This window comes from Macrobrachium nipponense, chromosome 10 (assembly GCF_015104395.2).
Source record: "Macrobrachium nipponense isolate FS-2020 chromosome 10, ASM1510439v2, whole genome shotgun sequence".
Taxonomy (NCBI): domain Eukaryota; kingdom Metazoa; phylum Arthropoda; class Malacostraca; order Decapoda; family Palaemonidae; genus Macrobrachium; species Macrobrachium nipponense.
This window is the reverse complement of record NC_087204.1, coordinates 62,113,483-62,133,482: the sequence shown is the minus strand read 5'-3', so window position 1 is coordinate 62,133,482 and position 20,000 is coordinate 62,113,483. Positions and strand designations below refer to the sequence as shown.

The following is a 20,000-nucleotide window of genomic DNA, read 5'->3' as shown; positions in this document are numbered from 1 at the left end:
ACTTCAGTCACTGCACAAAAAGCCAATCACACAATTCCTGCATTCAAACAAAAATCGACGGGGGATCTGGCAAGAACATTCTGATCAACTGTCTTACGTTCAGCTTGTACTCTAATAATGTCAGAACATTAAATTTTTGAATGATCGTACTCGCAATGGAGGTTAAAACATGCTGTTCTTGGACGCAAACAATTCGTTTTCTCTTTAGCATTAGCCTAATTGTTTTTCCTTTATTGTTGTTACAAATAAACTTCTTTCACAGACTAAAAAATGCTCTATAACGTGAGAACTAGTTCTTCCCAAAAGGTCACAGAGCGCCTCAGCGGCGTGGTTGGTATGGTATTAGCGTCTCACCTCGGTGGTCGCGGGTTCGATTCTCGGCCATTCCATTGAGGAGTGAGAAATGAGTATTTCTGGTGATAGAAGTTCACTCTCGACGTGGTTTGGAAGTCACGTAAAGCCGTTGGTCCCGTTGCTGAATAACCATGCAACGTTAAAGCACCATACAACAACAACAACAACAAAAGGTCCCAGAATATTTAGTTCTCTTTTCCATCGCGTATTATTTAAATGGCTGAATATAGTATGAGACTAAATGAGATGCAAATCTCGCTACTTAATGCTAGATTTTACATAGCCACCTGCACATATTCACTTTCGGTACATGAAACGATCACAAGGCGTAATCATCGAATGAAATCCGCCAAAGATGGTCTCCAATAACAGCAGTGACAACAGCGGGGAAAAAAATCAGGAATGCGTTAGTCGCTGCAAATATTTTAATTCAAGGTCTTCCTTTAAGACCTCTTAAGAAGTGAAAGTTAGTTAACAACCTCAAACCGCCTTTCGCTCTTTGTTAGTGTTCTTACGCAAGTTCATCACTGTTCCCTACGTTTTTATCATCGCGCAACAACTTCCATTTGTTTTGTATTGTTTTAGTTATATTTTGTAATTACATCATTTACCTTGTGTGTGAGAGAGAGAGAGAGAGAGAGAGAGAGAGAGAGAGAGAGTAGAGTGAATATGAGAGCTGTATAACATGGTTACAAAGATTAGGATGTCTCAAAGACTTGTTAGTCCATCCGAATAGACATCGTCTACTCATTTATCAGTAGGAACAGGTTTTACTGAGCATTCACAGTGTCCTAATGATTTTGTCTAGCTTTCCTTTAAACTCTTTCACACTGTTGCTGTTTACAACTTCTGGTGGCAGTTTATTCCACGTGTCACATATCATATCTTGTATGTAAAGATGTTCCCACAATGAGATTTGTTGCATCTCTTCAGTTCTGGTTTCCATCCATTATTTCTTGTCTGGTTTTCGTTTAGTGTAAATAGGTTACCGTCTACTTTTGTTATGCCTTTCAGTATTTTAAATGTTTCTATTAGTTGTCCTCGCAATCGTCGTGTTTCTAAGCCATACATGTTCAGCCTCTCTGTTCGTCTTCGGTAACCTATTTGCCTGGTGGATAGAATTAACTTTCTGGCTCTTGCTTGTACTCCTAATCTATTTGTCTTTTCTTAGTGCCGGTGACCAAAACTGTACTGCATACTCAAGAAGGGGTCTAACTATTGATGTGTAGAGCTGCAGCGCCGTTTCCTTACTTATGTATTTGAACTGGCTCTTTATGTATCCCACTAGTTTCTGTGCCTTCTTTTCAGCTTTTATGCATTGTTTTGTAGATTTTAAGTCCTTAGTAATAATGACATCCAAGGTCCTCCTCTTGTTCTACACTACTTATGTCATTCCCAAGCAGCGTGTAGCTGGCATGTGGGTTGTTGGTGCTTTGTAACACTTTATACTTATCTACGTTAAAAGGCATTTGCCATTTTTTTTACCACTCTCCTATTTTCATTAGATCATTTCTTAAACTTTCCACTGCATCTGGGTTTGCTGCATTTACACCTAGTTTGGTGTCATCTGCAAAATTTGGCTATCCTGCTAGTTAAGCCTATATTAATGTCATTAATATATATAAAAAAACAAGGGAGGGCCAAGGACAGAACGCTGAGGAACTCCGCTTGTTACATCTGCCCATTCCGATTCTTCACCATTTATTACGACTCTCTGCTCTCTATAAGTTAGCCAGTCTTCAACCCAGTCTGCTGTTTCTCCTACAATTCCTAAAGCTCTAACTTTTGTCATCAGTTTCTTGTGTGGGACTTTGTCAAAGGCCTTTTGGAAATCTAAGTAGAGTACATCTATTGCTCTACTACTGTCGTAAATACCAAGCATGTTATGAAAAAATTCCAAGAGGTTTGATAGGCATGATCTGTTTTGTTTGAAACCGTGTTGGCTGTTTAACAACAAGTTGTTTCTATCAATGTGATCCACAATTTCATCTGCAATTATGGACTCAAAAATCATGCAAACGACCGACGTTAAACAGATTGGTCTATAATTTCCCGGCTCTTCTCTTGCACCTTTTTTGTAAACTAGGGGCACATTACCTAGTTTCCATCCTTTTGGTGCCTTTCTTTGTTCAGCAATTTTACTGTAGAGTTTATATAAGAGAGGAAATATCTCTTCTTTTAGCTCTTTAATTTCTCTTGGATGAATCCCATCCGGGCCAGGAGATTTGAACTTGTCCAGTTTGTCTATTTTGTTTTTAATGTCCTCTTCTGTAAATATTATTTTGCCCCACGGTTCCTCAACATATTTAATAGCAGGTTCCGGTATTGAGTAGTGTCTTTAATTGTGAATACACTAGTAAAAACTTATTCAATAACTCTACTTTTTCAAAGTCTGAGTTCACCAGGTTACCTCTATTGTCTCTTAGGGGACCTATGCTATTTTTTATTGGTTTCCTACAATTAACATGTACAAAGAATTATTTTGGATTTTTTTACAGACTGATACAACTCTCTTATCCTCATTTATTTTTGCATTTCTTACTAATTTGTCCCCCAATCTACAGAGTTCTTTATGCCTGCTTACTTCTACTGGTGTTGGGTGTGGGTTCATTGATTTGTATCTTTAATTTCTCTGTTGAACCACTTAGGCTGAGGGTTGCCATTTGTTAGTATTTGCCTTAATAGTATACATCTAGGGCGTTTTTCTGTGTATTCCCCATGAAAGGCTTCCCAGAGAGAGACGACATGCCTTGAGAATACTTAAGACAGGTACTTTTACATAGATCACTATGAAAAACAAGGACAAATAATTCACGACAGTCTTCAAGAGTCACATGATAATGAAGATTTGGCTTCTAGCGTTACAAATTGGGTTAAAAAAATGTTCAGTTTCAAACCAGTATCATCATGAAATCGAAAGGAAGAGTAAAAATATAATTTATGTACGAATGATAAAAAACAACTGTTATATCTTACTCATTTATGTAACGAAAGCTCAATTGCAAGTAATTGTAAATAACATATTCCAAAGTTTCATTTCACAAGGGCGATCATATAAAAATGGAGTTGCAGCATGCGCGCCTTATCAGTGGTAATAAAGAATGTGATGGCGATGCATTGGTCCCTTAATGGAACAAACGTTGGGGACAGGCGCTGATAAAGCCCGAGCAGAGTAAACAAAAAATGTCAATCCAGTAACTATGAAGCGGAGCAACTTCCTTACTATGGCCTCACAGTGGATGCTTAGTAACTTGACAGCTCTCTTCCGGTTGCTACTGCAAAATTACAACTTGAAGAGATATGATTCACGACAAAGGATATATACTTTTCTTCCTTTCTTCAAGTCTTCAGCTGAAAGCCCTTATGGAAAGAGTAAACCGGCTATATTCCCAAGAGGGCTCCAAAAGGAAATCAGACAGCAGAGAGAGAGAGAGAGAGAGAGAGAGAGAGAGAGAGAGAGAGAGAGAGAGAGAGAGAGAGAGAGAGAGAGAGAGAGAGAGAGAGAGAGAAAAGTGGATAAATAAATGAGTCTGAATGAATTGAAAACCAAACCGATACGCACGAAATTCAGAAGACGTCAGCAGAGAGCAGGAATGAATTTGCTCGTCGCTTAAATATTTGTAAATAAGACTCCACAACTATATATATATCGAAAACCATTCCACATTTTATTTGCAGTCAAGACTAAGCTCCAAGCAAACTAAGTACTGATTCTGATGATAGAAAACGACACACTATTTGCAGTAGCAACCTGCCTCCTGTTGCAAGCAAACACAGGTAAGTCAGTTAAAGAAGTGTAGAGATGCTTGTCAGGTAAGTCAGTTAAAGAAGTGTAGAGATGCTTGTCATTGAAGTGTATTTTATGCAACAAATATAATGAACTCATTTTGCGTCTATGTCACACGAGTTTGAGATGAGAATCAGCACCAAAGATCACACTGTGGAACAGTATTCCAGAGGAAGAAGAAGAAGAAGAAGGAAGAGGAGAAGAAGAAGAAGGAAGAGGAGGAGAAGAAGAAGAAAGGAGTTACGGAACTTAGATAAGAGTTACATCCTAAAACATTCGAAAACATTTCCGTAAGAGATCAACTTTTTTGAGAAACCGAGGAAGCAGTATTACGTATATGCCTCTCAAAAGTGACACATAAAGTCTTCAGAGCCACTGGCTTTCAAAGCCGTATCATTTAAATGTAAAACAGGATGCATGGCAAAAATGTTAAGGATGAAGTAACTGTCATACATTGAGTTTTAGTATGGTTAAGCCTAATGGCCCAAAGTCTACTCCACTCATGAAAGTGTGCCAGATCTCACTTACAGCTTAAAAAATATAATCTAATGCGAGGTATATATTTTCTTAGATAAATATTAATGAAACAAGTTCTGAAAGGGAGAGGCCACCAATGGCAGCTATCTCGTGTAATGGAGTGGTGGGGAAAATGTGTTTTCTCTGTATTGTGACAACTGAAGACAACAAGTGTTTTTGAATTACAACATAATGACCTTTTAGCTCCCAAAATTCTGTATCATCGACACCACTTGCAAAGCTGAATTCATTCAGAAGTTCATTCGTCTAACAGCTAACGATCAACTTTCCTGCAACCGTACAGAGAAGGAAAAAAGTGGAAATTGTATCTCCTATAACCATCATTTTTACATGGTATATTTTTAAGAAATCAAGTTCAAGACCTATAACTCAGTCCATATGTATACATTAAGTAAGAAGTTAATGGGAAATACTTTCATGCGGATTGCATTGCTGTTCTTTGACATTCAAAATTTATTATACTCTTTTATTGTACTCCATGCCATTATCATCTTGTTTCTTTCTGTGATTGAGAAAGAATGTGTAAGTTTCATGTTACCAGATACGTTGATTTTTGTCATCTTTAACAGCACTTCAAAATTCTGAAGTTGGTTAACATGATAGAAACCTTGGATAACAGATGGTGATAAAGCCATGTATTCATCAAGGAGTGGCAATGATATCTGGGTAGCACACAGGATTATTAATGCCATATCTATAGGTGAAAAGGAAAGGGAAAAATACCTGTCAAAAGACGGGAAGTGTCATTAACACCCGATAAAGAATGATGATGCTGAGTGGAGCATTTTTGTGAGGTCTGCATATAAGATATAAGGTGAATAAGTTGACTGACACACCAAAAGCTGAGGAAAACGTAGTATATATGCTGATGAATGGATCCACAATACCTACCTATATGAAGTGGATTCAGTAATAAAGAAACGAAAAGGAAAACACCGGTCTACGCTGGGACCACTGCAGAGATGAATTGAGCTTAAAATGAAATGTCACCTCGTATACTGACTAGACTGATTTGTAGATAATGGAGTGGAGTGAAGAAACAAAAGCCCGAGGATATAAAATTGAAAGTTATAGCAAAGTGTGTGATAATTATAATGGCAATGCACATTGAATGTATTCAGTATACTTAGCCTTAGTTGTCTTGAGAAAGAAACTGATAAAACGTAAAAAAATATGACGACAAAAGTTCAGGTGCAACTTTCCTATTCATTACCTGAACTATAATACCTCAAACTTAACCTTCTGTGATTAAACATGCAATACTATTTCAATGAACTTGATGTTTATCGATACTACAATTGCGATAAAACCCGCACTGTAGGTACAGTACTCGAAAAGACATTCAGGAGGTACAGTACTCGAAAAGACATTCAGGAGGTACAGTACTCGAAAAGACATTCAGGAGGTACAGTACTCGAAAAGACATTCAGGAGGTACAGTACTCGAAAAGACATTCAGGAGGTACAGTACTCGAAAGACATTCAGGCGGTAACAAGAATGAAAGCCCTGTACTTTTCCTCTTGACTATTGACTATACTTGAAACAGAAGGGTACGTATACCCTGGGCATTCAAACAATAGCCAAGATTCAATTTAAGGTCCTTTATTTTTTTTAGATGCATAAACTGTGAGTTTAAGAGAAATCTGTCACACTAGGTCAACCGGCGCTAATCCATTAATAGCAGCAATGTGGTAGAAGCGCCATGAATCAAGTGGACACTATGTGATTTCATCAAGGTCATTATTCATAAGCAAACTTTTTAGTTGACAACTCGACAGGCAATGACAGGAATAACTAAGGCCTAATCTGTCGTTAGCTTGCGTTAAAAACTACAAACAAAAACAACCGTTTATCAGATGCTCCCCAAACATTGCAAGAGCCAGTAATTCTGACAGCAATCGAACAGGATTGTGGTCGACAAGCATACTTTCATATCGAAAATATTTCCTTATTATATAGTGTAGTACTCTCAATACAACTTTTGTATATAGCTTAACTTTTGAACATAAATAGGTGCAGTGCAAACTAATTACACACACACACACAACACACATATAATATATATATATATATACTATATATATATATATATATATATTTTATACATACATATATACATACATACATATATGTATATTATATATATTATATATATATAATATATATATATATATATATATATATATATAAAGAAAAAAGAAAATAGAGAGAGAGAGAGAGAGAGAGAGAGAGAGAGAGAGAGAGAGAGCGAGATGTGTTCGAATTATATTAACAGATATATATACATAACGTATATATATATATATAATATATATATAGAGATCATAATATATATATAAAGAAAAGAGAAGAGAGAGAGAGAGAGAGAAGAGATGAGCAGAGAGAGGAGAGATAAAGAGAGAGATAGAGAGAGAGAATGTTTCATTATTAAAAGATATATATATAACATTACGACATATATATATATATATTAGATAAGAAAAAGCAGAGAGGAGAGAGAGAGAGAGAGAGAGAGAGAGAGAGAGAGAGAGAGAGAGAGAGAGAGTACCGTGGTGTGATGCAATCACCACCGTTCCCTCGGCCACTTGTCTGTTTTCGCTCCGTAAGAAATTAATGTGGCCGGATTTGAAACGGCCAGAATATCGTTAATAAGATGTTAGCATTGAGACTCCTATATTTTGATTAAGAAACGTACAAATTTACATAATAACATGTAAATAATACTTGTTGATCATCAAAAATATAAAATGACAACTAAGAACCAAATCTTATGACTTTATGTATTTGTTTTTTTATTAATCAAAATATATGATTCTAAATGCTAACTCATCATATTAATGATTTTATGGGCGATTAAAATATGGGCCTTCTATTTCCTTACGGAGCGAAAACAGCCGGGTGGCCCAGCACGTGACCCGCGACGTCACGACTACGATCTTCTATACACACACATGAACATGCATACATATACGTAATCAATAACTAATGTGTTTACAGTTCACTAAAATAGAACGGAGCTACTGAAATGAATCTTATTGTTATCAATTATCCACCATCGTTTTGTGCCAAGAAATTCTTAAACTACACCACAATACACACAAATATATCTATATATATATATATATATAATATACTATATATCACAAATATATATATATATATCTATATATATATATATATATATTATATATATATATATATAAAATTGTGTGTGCGCGTGTGTGTGTGTGTGTGTGTATGTTTGTGTATATATACCAAAAAGATTGTGAATAATGGGTACGTGAATAACTGATAACAATGAGAAAGGCTCAAAATTAGACTAAAGATGTAAAATACCAGGAGTCGTCTCAGTTCCTGTGTATCATTTTAATAAATAAGCTGTGCACTACTGTTCCTACTAAGAGCTTGAAAGATGCCTATGAATGCTGATAATAACTAGAGGGTAAAATTCATATCACTTAACAGTTCAGAAGAATTCTGTATTAATAACCTTCGAACAAGATTTCTCTATTAACAACAGTGTATGCTTATCCAAATTTCAAATGAATATTTAAAAACAGCTAACTTCAAAGGACCATATTTGTATTCTTGTAGACAGTAATTCTGGCCATTCTTCAATCAATGCTATGGGCACGATTATAAAAAGTACGAGTCTTGAAGAATGTGTATAAAATTTAGGTAAATGTTTTAGATATATAGATGTAGCACTTTTTCTCAACAGCAATACACAATGCAAGACTGCAAATGCTCAATACACTCTAAAGAGCTGGTACAACTTGTGGAAAATAATTCAAATCTTGTAAACTGTAAAGACATTTACAGTTTACAAGAGTATGCAGAGTATGCAGTGTAGTGTAGTATCTTAAGTATATTTTTATAACAAATACTTATTCTTTTTGCACTGCCATACAAACATATATTTCAAAACTATACAAGAGAGTTCTCGGAATTGTTATACTAATACCTTAAAAAGTTCCACAAACAAGTTCTTGGTACCGGTCTAAAAGTATATACTCTTAAAATGCTACACAATACACAAAAAGGAATTTTATCTCCTGAATTTGTCAGACCGCGATTGTTCCTTGTAATGTCAATAAAGACAGTTGAGTAATGCATATCATATCAGGAGAATGTGGCTGATGTACGTCAAAAAGCAGAGCTATATAATAGTTGATATATATGAAATTCAAGGCAAGATATTTTAAACAGAAAATTTGAAGTTATCCCTTTGACTAAGACAATCCTAACTTTGATATAACTTTGCAAACTATGACTCACCACAATTAAGAAATAATTTCCTTCAAAAGAAACCAAATGGAAATAAATAGTATAAATACCCTACTAAAATTTCCAATGTTAAAAAAAGGTTGTTTTATGAATTTAATCTATTCCCCTAATATCAGACGACTGACAATTTTCCACATTTCCATGCCTTCTTTCTTTTTTTAAACCAATGGTCTTCGTTTTGACAATGATTCATTTTATTCCTTTCGTTTCATTTCCTCCTTTGAGGAAATACCCAGTCTTGGCCTCTGTCTGCAGCCATTTTCAACATGAAGCCGTTTCCTTGACAAGAGGCCCCCACCCCACCCCCCCAACCCCACCCCCAACAAAAAGGCAGTACAATAGTCAATGACACATTCATACCTAATGTGCTGAACTGAGGATGAACTTCTTGCGGTTATCAACGTCAACTTGGGGGAATTCTAACGTATGTCCATGGTAGAGAGAGGATTGTATGAGAGAAAGTCACTGGTGAATGTGACAAAAATTCATTATATCTATGCGCGCGCGCGCGTGTATATATATATATATTAATGTATGCATGCATATGTGATGAGAGGAATGAATAAAGATAATTATAGAACCGAACAACTAATTATTTGCTGTGTACTGAGAATGTAATGCTGAGCACAAGATAATAGTAATAAAACATTGTTTATATTGCCTTCAAAGGAAAAACATTATTTGATATGAAACACACACACACACACACACACAGGCTACACACACACACACACACACACACACACACACACATATATATATATATATATATATATATATATATATATATATATATGTGTGTGTGGTGTGTGTGTGTGTGTGTGTGTGTGTGTGTGTGTGCGTGCGTGCGTGCGTGCGTGCGTGCGTGCGTGCGTGTGTGTGTGTGTGTTTGTGTGTATACGTATATCATTCATTACCCTTCGGTCAACATTAACCCTTCACCCTCCCACCCACCGCTACACAGCAAATCATTAGTTCTTCGGTTGTATCATGACTTGCTGTAAAAAAAACAATAGCGCAAAAATGTTAGCAAAATCTGCATTCGAAGAATGTCGTCAATGGGATATGCATCTTTATTATCTCACCATAGCATCATCAAGCTCCTCAATCTTCTCCTGCAGAATCTGAGTGAGGTCTTTGTAACTCTTGCCATTCTCCTTCCTGGCATGTGCAATAGCTAGCCTCCTGAGGGAGTCCTGTCCAGGGGAACAGGAAGAAGACGTTCGATCAATCAACACAGGAGCACCACCATTCTGTGATTCAGGTGTGAGACTTTCCAGTGCCATGTGAGCTTGAGCCAGCAGTTCGTCGACTCGGGAATCAGACGAGACACGAGCGACCTTACTACGGACCTCCTCCGTCAATATGTCATCGATCACGATCCTCTTGGCACAACCTACTTCCACGGAGTAAGCAGAAAGGGGCATCTGCTCACTTCCCTTCACAGAACGCATACCCACACTGGTTCGAAAACGCTCGACACCATCACTGGCACTCTTATTGAGTGGTGTCGGTTTGATTTTTCCACGACCATTACTTCCACAAAATACGGCCGAAGGCCGTGCATAAGGGCACTTGGCACTTCTCTTGGAAGCAGCACAAGTCTTAGCAGGGAGAAGCTGAGCCCCGCTGTTCTTGGGGGACAGGACTTTCCTTGGTGTCGACAATGGAGTACTTGTAGGAGTAGATCCCGGAGATGTCTCCGGAGATGAAAATTCGCTAGAGGAAGCATCGCTTTCACTTGTCCGCTTACGATGGTGGTGATGGTGATGATGTTTGGAAATGGCCCCAGGAATCGCTGTGAGCCCCATCTTCACGGGAATAGCAGCATGAGAGGATTGAGAACGGCGAGTAGGATACCCATTCTTTCGGCTCCCACGGATCTCACTTTTACTGCTCCTGCTGTTATGACAGCTAGCCAAGGCGATAGTGGTGGTGGTTGCCGAACGATGAGGCCCAATACTGTGAGCTCGCCTCGTGGGGGAGGGCGATGCCCCGTCCCTTCGAGTGTGATCGTGGCTACCAACGGCTCGATCTCCGATCAACTGGGAGATGAGTCTAGTTCCGGCCTTTCGGCCTATGTTTATAACCCCCCCTCCGCTGTCGTCGGAAGAACCGTCATCTCGAGGTATGTAATCTTGTACGATGGTGTCTCCTCCCATGCCTTGGGCACGACCACTCGGCGATGAACCTCTTCCTCCTCCTCCTCCTCCTCCTCCTCCTCGTCCATATACACTTGATTTCATCTTGGCTGAAGAAGCATGAGTTCGCGTTGAATAGAGGCGATCAATGATGGCTAATGAAAAAGCACTAGGGGCCTTAGTAGGAGTTGCAGGAGGAGAAGGAGAGCATCCAGTAGATCGACATTTGTGCGCTGGAGGAGACTCTGTAATAGATGTCATCGGCCCAAAAGGAGTGCCGATGGTCAAACGGCTTAAAGGATCAAGGGGGACGTCGTTGGCACAATGGGGTCTCCTGCACTCATGATTTGGATCACAAGTGCAATTTTCTGGAATGTGGATACCGTTGGGGCAAGGTTTTGTTCGGAACTGAGGTTTGTGGTATGTCCTCAGCGAATTCTCGAAAGGCCCAAATAAATCAAAGGGACTTGGCATGATGGCAACAGATGTGGGGGAAAAAAAAGTCCTCGCACTAACATGTGATACAGCGGACTACAGCGACGACCACACACACAAGCAAACAAATTCGCTAATAATGCAACCACTAGCGAAGTATTTCTGTATTCCTTTCGGGCCAGTTTTCTCGAGGTAAGCGTTAAAATCACAGCAGCGACAGGGAAAGTAAAGACGGGACACACCGGCCGCCGTCTACACACGGCAAGATAGCGAGGCCAACTAACAAAACCTCCTCCTCCTCCTCCTCACCAAAACCTACACACTCCTTCAGTCCTTCTGGTCCCCCTGTTATGATGGGGGTGGTCATAGGAGCGATGTGGATGGTAAGGACCTGGAGAAAGGGGGTTAGGACTGGACTCCCTGGGTACCATAGTGGGTTTCTCAGTATACCATGCCCCAACACCACAGGCACCTTCACCTCCACTACTACCGCTACCATTACTACCAGTGGCCTTACTTTCATATCATCGTAGGATCTCCCCCCCCCCCCCCCCCCACCCCCCCCCACACCACACAACACACACCCGCCCTCTCTCTCTCTCTCTCTCTCTCTCTCTCTACTAAAAAAACATCCTTCTCATTCCACTTTCAGCACCGAGCCTGGCTGCCTGTAACACCTGTCGTCAAATTACCTTTATCCATCCGACGATACTGCTATTTTACCGCTGTGTGCGCAACTGAAATCCCTCGACGACATCTCTAACATCAACGTCCTAGAAGACCATTAGGTCGGTTATCACTCCTATTCACTAATTTACTATTCAATCAAACCAACTTTATATTCAGCCAACAAACTTCGCAGCATTCAGTTTTAAATAACAATAAATGTCGATGATGGTTTTTTAGCAATTTAATGAAATTAGAATTTAACTGAACGTTATGCTGGACTTTCCACATAAAACTGCGCGTAGTGGTCGGGTTGTAGGCTCCATCCATAGCTGCCACATGCAGCTCAATAAAACTAATACAATACTTGAGCGACATCCACAACCGTTATTGTTTTGCTCTTTTTTTCATAATCAAAGAAAACAAAAATTTCTCCAACATTTTTACATATATGAGGATATATGTAAAAGTGTATGGACTGTGTGCGTGTGAGTATGTATGTATGTATAATAGTACACTATATATATATATATATATTATATATATATATATATATATATATATAATATATACATACTACACATATATATATATATATATATTATATATATATATATATATATATATATATATATATATAATGTATGTAAGGATATATTGTATATAATATATATGTAAATAAATATATACCTATGTACATGCATTAATTGGCAATATATATTTGTTTCGTTCGATAAACAGAGTTAAGCAGCGTTGTGTCTGTCTGTCTGTCTGTCCGTGCAAGGATGGGTTACTGCAGGGTAAAGACAGACACCGACCGAGCGATAAGCAGCCCTCTGAGGCACGCGTGGGACAAGGTGCCTAATCTCGTCGCCACCCACTGACAACTAAAAGGGCAACACCTTGGGGCACTGCCCCCCTTTTTTGCAGAAAAGGCATACGGGGGAAAAATGTAACAGGGCGGGTCCCAAGAAAAAACAAGACAACCATAAATACCACTTCCATATATTACCTGCTCAATCAGTCATGGATGAGCCGGATATGAGAACACAGTCAGTCAGTCCGCTTGATCTGAACAAAGGCTCCTCCTCAACAGTTGTTGTCTCGCACACTGCGCCATTCATCTCAATCGCTTCGTGGTGTTGAGGCCCTTTGAAATATCTCTTTGATGCCACCTCCTCAACCTTTTTAAATCTGCCTTTGCTACTTACACCTAACACGCTCCCCGTCCATTATATAAAATTACATGATCTCCAAACAACTTATAGTACTATAAATCCTGAAAACCCTCCTTATTACATTCTGCCATTAGACTTTCCTTCGTCCATGAATGTCACAGTTTTTTCTCTTCACCTCTACACTTCTCACATAACTGTTTCGTTTCATAACGAACACTTGACCTGCACACTTTCTTCCTTGTCTCAATCCGCACTTTCTCAATCAACATCCCACCCTTTTTGCTATACTAAATCCCTAGATGAATTACAGCAAACACACACCAGGGTTTGCTTCCCGGGATCCCAGACAATTTTCAAGGTTTAATAATCCCGGGATATTTTTGCACTTCCTGGGAAATCCTGGGATAAAATTAAGTACAAAAATAGGGGCAAATTTGGTTGCAGTATGCATAGGTGGATAAAATCAATTTTATTCACATATTAGGTACAAAGACAATCAAAGGAATCGATAATGTGTGTGTGTGTGTCCGATTGTCTGAAGAGAGAGAGAGAGAGAGAGAGAGAGAAGAGAAGAGAGAGAGAGAGAGAGATAAGCGTGTTTACACTTGGATCTTAAGTGCACGAAAGAGATCAATTATACCACAATACATCAACTTACTGTTGCCAAACGGCAGACGTTTTCAGACATTTAAAACAAACATGAGGATTTTGCAAACAAATAAGTAATAAGTCAAGAATACAAGAAAAGGAAAGAGATAAAATAACTTTTCACAAGGAAGCCGTTTCAACAAACAATCGAAGGCATGCCAGAAGCCGAAAGCGGCGCCAGTTTGTTTATCACAGAACTGAATTACTTTTACACTAGTAAAATATCGTAACAAGCATTTGTCACTAGACAGGTTTTGGTTTTGTCACTAGAATGGTATTTTACCGTAGCAAAAATAAAAGTGATTTGGGAAAATCAAGTGTAAGTGAAAGAAATGGGCGAATAATAATCCCAGATCAGCTGATAAGTCACTGGGGAGCAGGGCCGTTCTTCCCTTCCCCAACCCCCCCTTTCCTTCTCTCTCTCTCTCTCTCTCTCTCTCTCTCTCTCTCTCTCTCTCCTCTCTATCATCTCATTCAGCGCACCTAACACTGACTCATGTTAAATTAATTGTGAAATAACATTTTATTTTTATGTGAACTGGTATTGCTTTTACGTACATATTTTACATTCATTATTACTCAAAAATATAAACGCTCCCTCCCCCTACCTCAAGTTAGCTGTGTGTCACCGCAATGACGAATGATTTTCATCATTTGTGCTAAATTTTATTGTGAAAAGCTTTGTTCTTTCATTTACTTATTTGTTAATATTATTCCACTAGACCGTCTCACTCGGCGCACCGAACACTCGCTCAATTAAGACTTTTTTTCTGTATTGCATTTGTTTGTTTTCATATTTTATCATTACGTTAAATTCATTGGGAAATTCTCAATACAGTAATATTTTAACTCTCTTCATCTCTCCTCAACTTATCAACGCTCCCTCGTTCAGTCTCAAGTCAGCTGGGCGTGACGTCACCGCGATTACGTATGATTTTATACATCTTTTATGTTAAATTTTATATTGAAGGCTATATTTTTATATTAAATGCTTTATACTTTTATTTATTTTGTCGAATAATAATATTCTTATTAAACTACATATTGTAAATGAAAATAAATTAATACAGTAACTTGTACGACCCAGTAGGCCGTCGAATTCAAGTATAAACTACATAATCAGTCAGTTCGAAGTACAAGAATTTGTTCGACAAACGATACAAAATTTTCTCGAAAATTTTGTTCGAAAAAACAGAAAGTTCGACATAAGAAACGTTCGACAAACGAGGTACCACTACATAGATATAGGTATAGGTATATATACGTAGGTGTATGTATGTATGTGTATATATATATATATATATATATAATATATATATATATATATATATATATATATTACATAATATGTGATGTGTAGCAATTGCTGTTTTGGTGCTTTTATTTAATCCCGAGATTCCGGGTTAAAATTAGTCCTAATCCCGGGAATTCCCGTGATTTTCAATTGTCTAAAATTGCACGTTTTACCAAGTTTCCCTTTCAGGTTTTTGATGTGCTTAACATTGTTGGATATGCAGAAATATTACTGTAGATTGGCTGTCTTATTAAATCCACCTAAAGTTGACAATTGTCCCGGGAACCATTTTTTCTTCTTTATCTTCATTAGACTTTTTGAGATTCCATTTCTTTTGTCTTTCCCCATTTTACTGCATCTACAAATGACTACTGGGTGTTGAATTTCTGCAGAGTCTTCTGTCTTGCCTCTTTAAAGGTAATACGCTCTTGAGTCTTGATACATAGTGTTACTTTTTCAATGAGATACTTGATACATGACTTTTGTGCTGCATTATGGTCTCCCCCACAATTAGGGCAGCATGGAGTAAGCTCACAATTCCCATGCTCTTTTCTTCCACAGTCAAAGCAAATAGCTGGTTCATTTCTTTCTTTTTTCCTGCATGTTGTAATCAGATGGCCAAACATTTGGCAATGGAAACATCTTCTGGGAGTGGGAATATACTGTCTAATTGACAGGTGAAGCCATGCAGCTTTCTGAAATTTAGGGAGTCTCAAACAATCAAAGGTGAGTATCAATGTAGTTGTTGGATGTATTGTTCCCCATACTTTTTTCTTGATTCGTCTCACATCAACCACCTTTTGATCAGCAAATTCTTTTCAGTGTCTCCTCAGAATAATGTACGAGTTCAGTACTATACACTACTCCTTTAGACTGATTCATTGTTTTGTGAGGAGTGCATTTTGCTGAGCTTCCTTCTACAGTGTTATAGATAGTAATTTTCTACTTTCATCTGGTGATGAAACTTCTACAACCAAGATTCCTTCGCCTTGAGAGGCTATCTTTGGTTCTCTGCCAATGCATTTCACAATAGCTCTATGGACATCAAATATATATTAAGGGCTTTTATGTTTTTGTCGAGGTCAAAAGAAAGATATTTGTTATAAGTCTCAGGTTCTTGAGATCCAAGTAAAATTCCAATATCAGGATTAGCATTCTTATTTATATTATTAAATCTGCTATTCTTTCCTCTTCTGAACTACTTAACCCTTTAACGCCGATTGGACATATTAAACATCAACGAAAATTGTCTGTCGTATGCCGAACTGACGTATGGTACGTCGACGAAAAAAAGTTTTTTTAACAATTTGCGGAAAAATAGTTATAGGCCTACTAGGCGAAAACTTTTGAATCACGCGCCTTGGGGGATGCCGGGAGTTCACGGATCAAGCTGTTGTTTTGTTTGCAAGCGTGACCCAGGTGCGCATGGGCGAAATGCCTCCTCGCATCAGCCAGCATCAGCAACACGTTGTCCGAGAGCGATCTTTTGCCGCAATCGTGTTTTGCCGAACTTTTGCGAGTTTGAGTATTTGTGGTGGTACAAGACGTACGTAGAGATGTCTGAACATCGTATGGAGCGTGAAAGGCGTGTTTTACCCCTCAGGAGGGATCATGTGAGACGTATTTTGGACTTGGATGCTGGCAAGGGACCAAGTACCCAAGATGACCTCGCTCCTCAACGCCATTCTGTGCGGCCTCGTGTGGATGAAAGTGTTCAAGGACCACAACGTGTGTCTCGTGTGCCTTTAATAACCCCTAGGAAGCATCGGGGTGTCCTTAGGGGCATTCATAGGCATTTGGGAGGCCTCGAACCAAAGGACATTGACGATTAGTTATTAGAGCTCGATCGGCAGCATGTCGCAAGTCCTCAGTTTGATGGCGGTTGGTCATCTAGTGACGAGGACATCACTCCCGATGTTAGTGATGATGAATATTTGCCCCCAATGTCCGTTCGAGGGTCACATGCCTAAAGTGAGCTCGAATTTAGTAGTTTTAGTGAGTATGAGGGGGAATCTGAGGAGGAGGAGGAGTTATCATCGTCTAGTTTTGTTGCCGATGACGACACAGAAAGCGAGGGCCTAAGTGAGGGAAATGGGCCAGTGGGGGGGTTTCGAGTGTGAAATTGTGCCCGAGTACGTGCGCGCGCATGGGCACATAGAAGGTCGGAGCGTCGCGCCAGCCAAGGTGAAGGTCAGTCATCCGAAAGCGATGAGGGGTGGTCGCTGGCGGGGCTGCAACCTCACGGACATGGCGCATTTTTTGGGGCTCCACATTTTTTTTGGTATGATGCCTGCTGCCGACATCAGGCAATATTGGAGGCGGAATTTTTATTTAAGTATGCCCAATGTGCCCGGCATTATGCCCCGTGATAGTTTCCTGGCATTGGACAGGTATTTCAACCCCTTCAACCGAAGGGCCGTACCCCTGAATAACCCCGATCGCCTCATCTTAGTCCGCCCAGTGTTGGAATACATTCGTGAACGGTGCACAATTCTCGTGGTTCCTGGCAAGAACCTTTCTTTGCATGAGGGGATGATGCCTTACAAAGGACATCTTAGCATTAAAGTGTAAAACCCCAAGAAGCCAAAGAAATATGGAGTGAAACTTTTTTTTTTTATTACGAAGTCCAACACTGGATACGTCGTGGACTTCTCGGTGTATTCCGAGGTATTCTCTACGCTGCGTGACACTGTGTTCAGTCTTATGGATCGTTTCCGTAACCAGGGATACCACCTGTTTATGGATAATTATTATAACTCGGTATCCCTGGCCCAGGAACTGTATGAAGCAGGTGTGCATGTCAGTGGTACCCTTCGTTTGGTGAGTGGGGCCCCGAATGTCCTCAAGAGGTTCGTTAGCCAGCTGCAACATCTGGCAAGAGGAGAGACAGAGTGGCAGCGGAAGGGAGCTGTCTTCGTCATCTGTTGGAAGGGGGTCCGACTCGTCCCCATGATTACGAGGAGTCATGAACCCATCCAAGAAGAGATTGTCCAGCGGAAGAAGACACGTCGGCAGGGCCGAGTTATGTATGAGGAGTTTCGTGTCAAGCGGCCTACCGTCACTGGGCACTACAATAGGCACATGGGAGGAGTTGATCTCTTTGATCAACTCATCCAGTATTATCCCTTCGCCAGGAGAACCAGGAGGTGGACACAGAAGCTCCTCAAATACATTCTTCAGTTGGCCCTTCAGAATGCCTACATCCTCTACTGTGGGTACTACAATCCAGACCTCCGGAGGTTGTCCCACATCCAGTTTCTCAAGGTAGCCGGGAATGCCCTCATCAACTTTAATCCCGATGAGTGGCCTTCCATCACTGACCCCTGCCCCGAGCTGCAGATCTGCCCCTAGAGGAAAGGGCACATGTTAGGAGGGCCAACTTCGGTTGTCCTGCTCCTACCGCTGCTGCCGCCGCCGCTACCACCGCGCTGCTGCCACCGCCCCTGCTGCCGCCGCCCCTGCTGCCGATGCCCCTGCTGCCGCTGCCCCTGCTGCCGATGCCCCTGCTGCCACCGCCCTTGATGATCCCACCCCTGCTCAGATTACAACTTCTCGTCGGATAGTGGACCCTGTGTGTCGGCTGCAGCCAAGGGATCACACACCGGAGCTCCTACAAGGGTGCAGGCAGAAACGGTGCCGGGTGTGCCATATGAATGGCAGAAGGAGAGACAACCGGTTCTTCTGTCGCACCTGCAATATAGCTCTTTGCAGGTTCGGGGAGTGTGACCGCAAGTACCACATTGCAGTCGTATATTGGAGTGCACCTAATGTAGCGACAGTGGAGGGTGCAGAGGGCCGCCGAAGGGCGGCGGCCCATCAGCAGTAAGGGCGCGTCTCCCTCCTCCACCTGTACCTCATAATGTCAAGAGGAAAAAAATGCAAGACTCTTCAATGGAGGAGGGAGAAAACTAGAATAGTACGAAGAGTCAGGATTACGAGTGAGTATTCTGCATTTATTTTATATTTAGTTCTATATTTAATACAAGTTTTTATATATCTGTATTTATTGATGTATTTTATATGTTATTTCATTTTAGGCAATAAGAAAAGTCTCACCTGCATTCCTTTTAGTTATGTGTTCGTACCAGAATAGAAAAACGTAATATTACATATACATATATATATATATATATATATATATATATATATATATACATATATATTATATATATACACTATCTATATATATATATATATATATATATATATATATATATATATATATATATTATATATATATATATATATATATGTGTATAATATATATATATATAATATATATATATATATATATTAGATATGTGTATATATATAATATATAGTATATATATATATATATATATATATATATATATATATATATATATGGTATATATATATATATATATATATATATAAATTAAAAAAATAATCAGAACGTAAAAATAGGGAAAGAGAAGAAAACTACTATTCATAAAGAAGGAAAGAGCTGAGTGACTAAAAACGGTAAGGTCTGCATACAACGTAAACCTCACGCCAGAGAGAGAGGAGATGACGAGGTGTTGGAGTTTAAACTAGGTGAAAGGTGCTTAATAAAACAATGACTCAAGGGTAGTTAGATGGGTAGTTTGCTTTGTGGTGCCAATTATAGAAAAATGTTTCTTTTCGATAGTAACCTTACAACTTTAGCATGT

At 39.3% G+C, this 20,000-nt stretch overlaps 1 protein-coding gene and 1 long non-coding RNA gene across 9 annotated transcripts in view; one reads left to right on the top strand and one right to left on the bottom strand.

Moving 5' to 3' along the window:
• Nucleotides 1-20,000, bottom strand: part of LOC135223644 (unconventional myosin-XVIIIa-like) — a 1,035,943-nt gene that overhangs the window by 668,166 nt on the left and 347,777 nt on the right. For 2 of the 8 annotated variants that reach the window (XM_064262279.1, XM_064262280.1), the window contains exon 1: nucleotides 10,051-11,808. The exons of the other annotated variants lie outside the window; for them this stretch is intronic. In XM_064262279.1, coding sequence (XP_064118349.1) covers nucleotides 10,051-11,580 — 1,530 coding nt within the window. In that variant the 5' untranslated portion in view covers nucleotides 11,581-11,808. Of the gene's footprint in view, nucleotides 1-10,050; nucleotides 11,809-20,000 lie in introns of those variants that run through there. 8 annotated transcript variants of the gene reach the window in all.
• Nucleotides 1-20,000, top strand: part of LOC135223647 (uncharacterized) — a 123,785-nt gene that overhangs the window by 7,555 nt on the left and 96,230 nt on the right. The gene's annotated exons all lie outside the window — the stretch shown is intronic.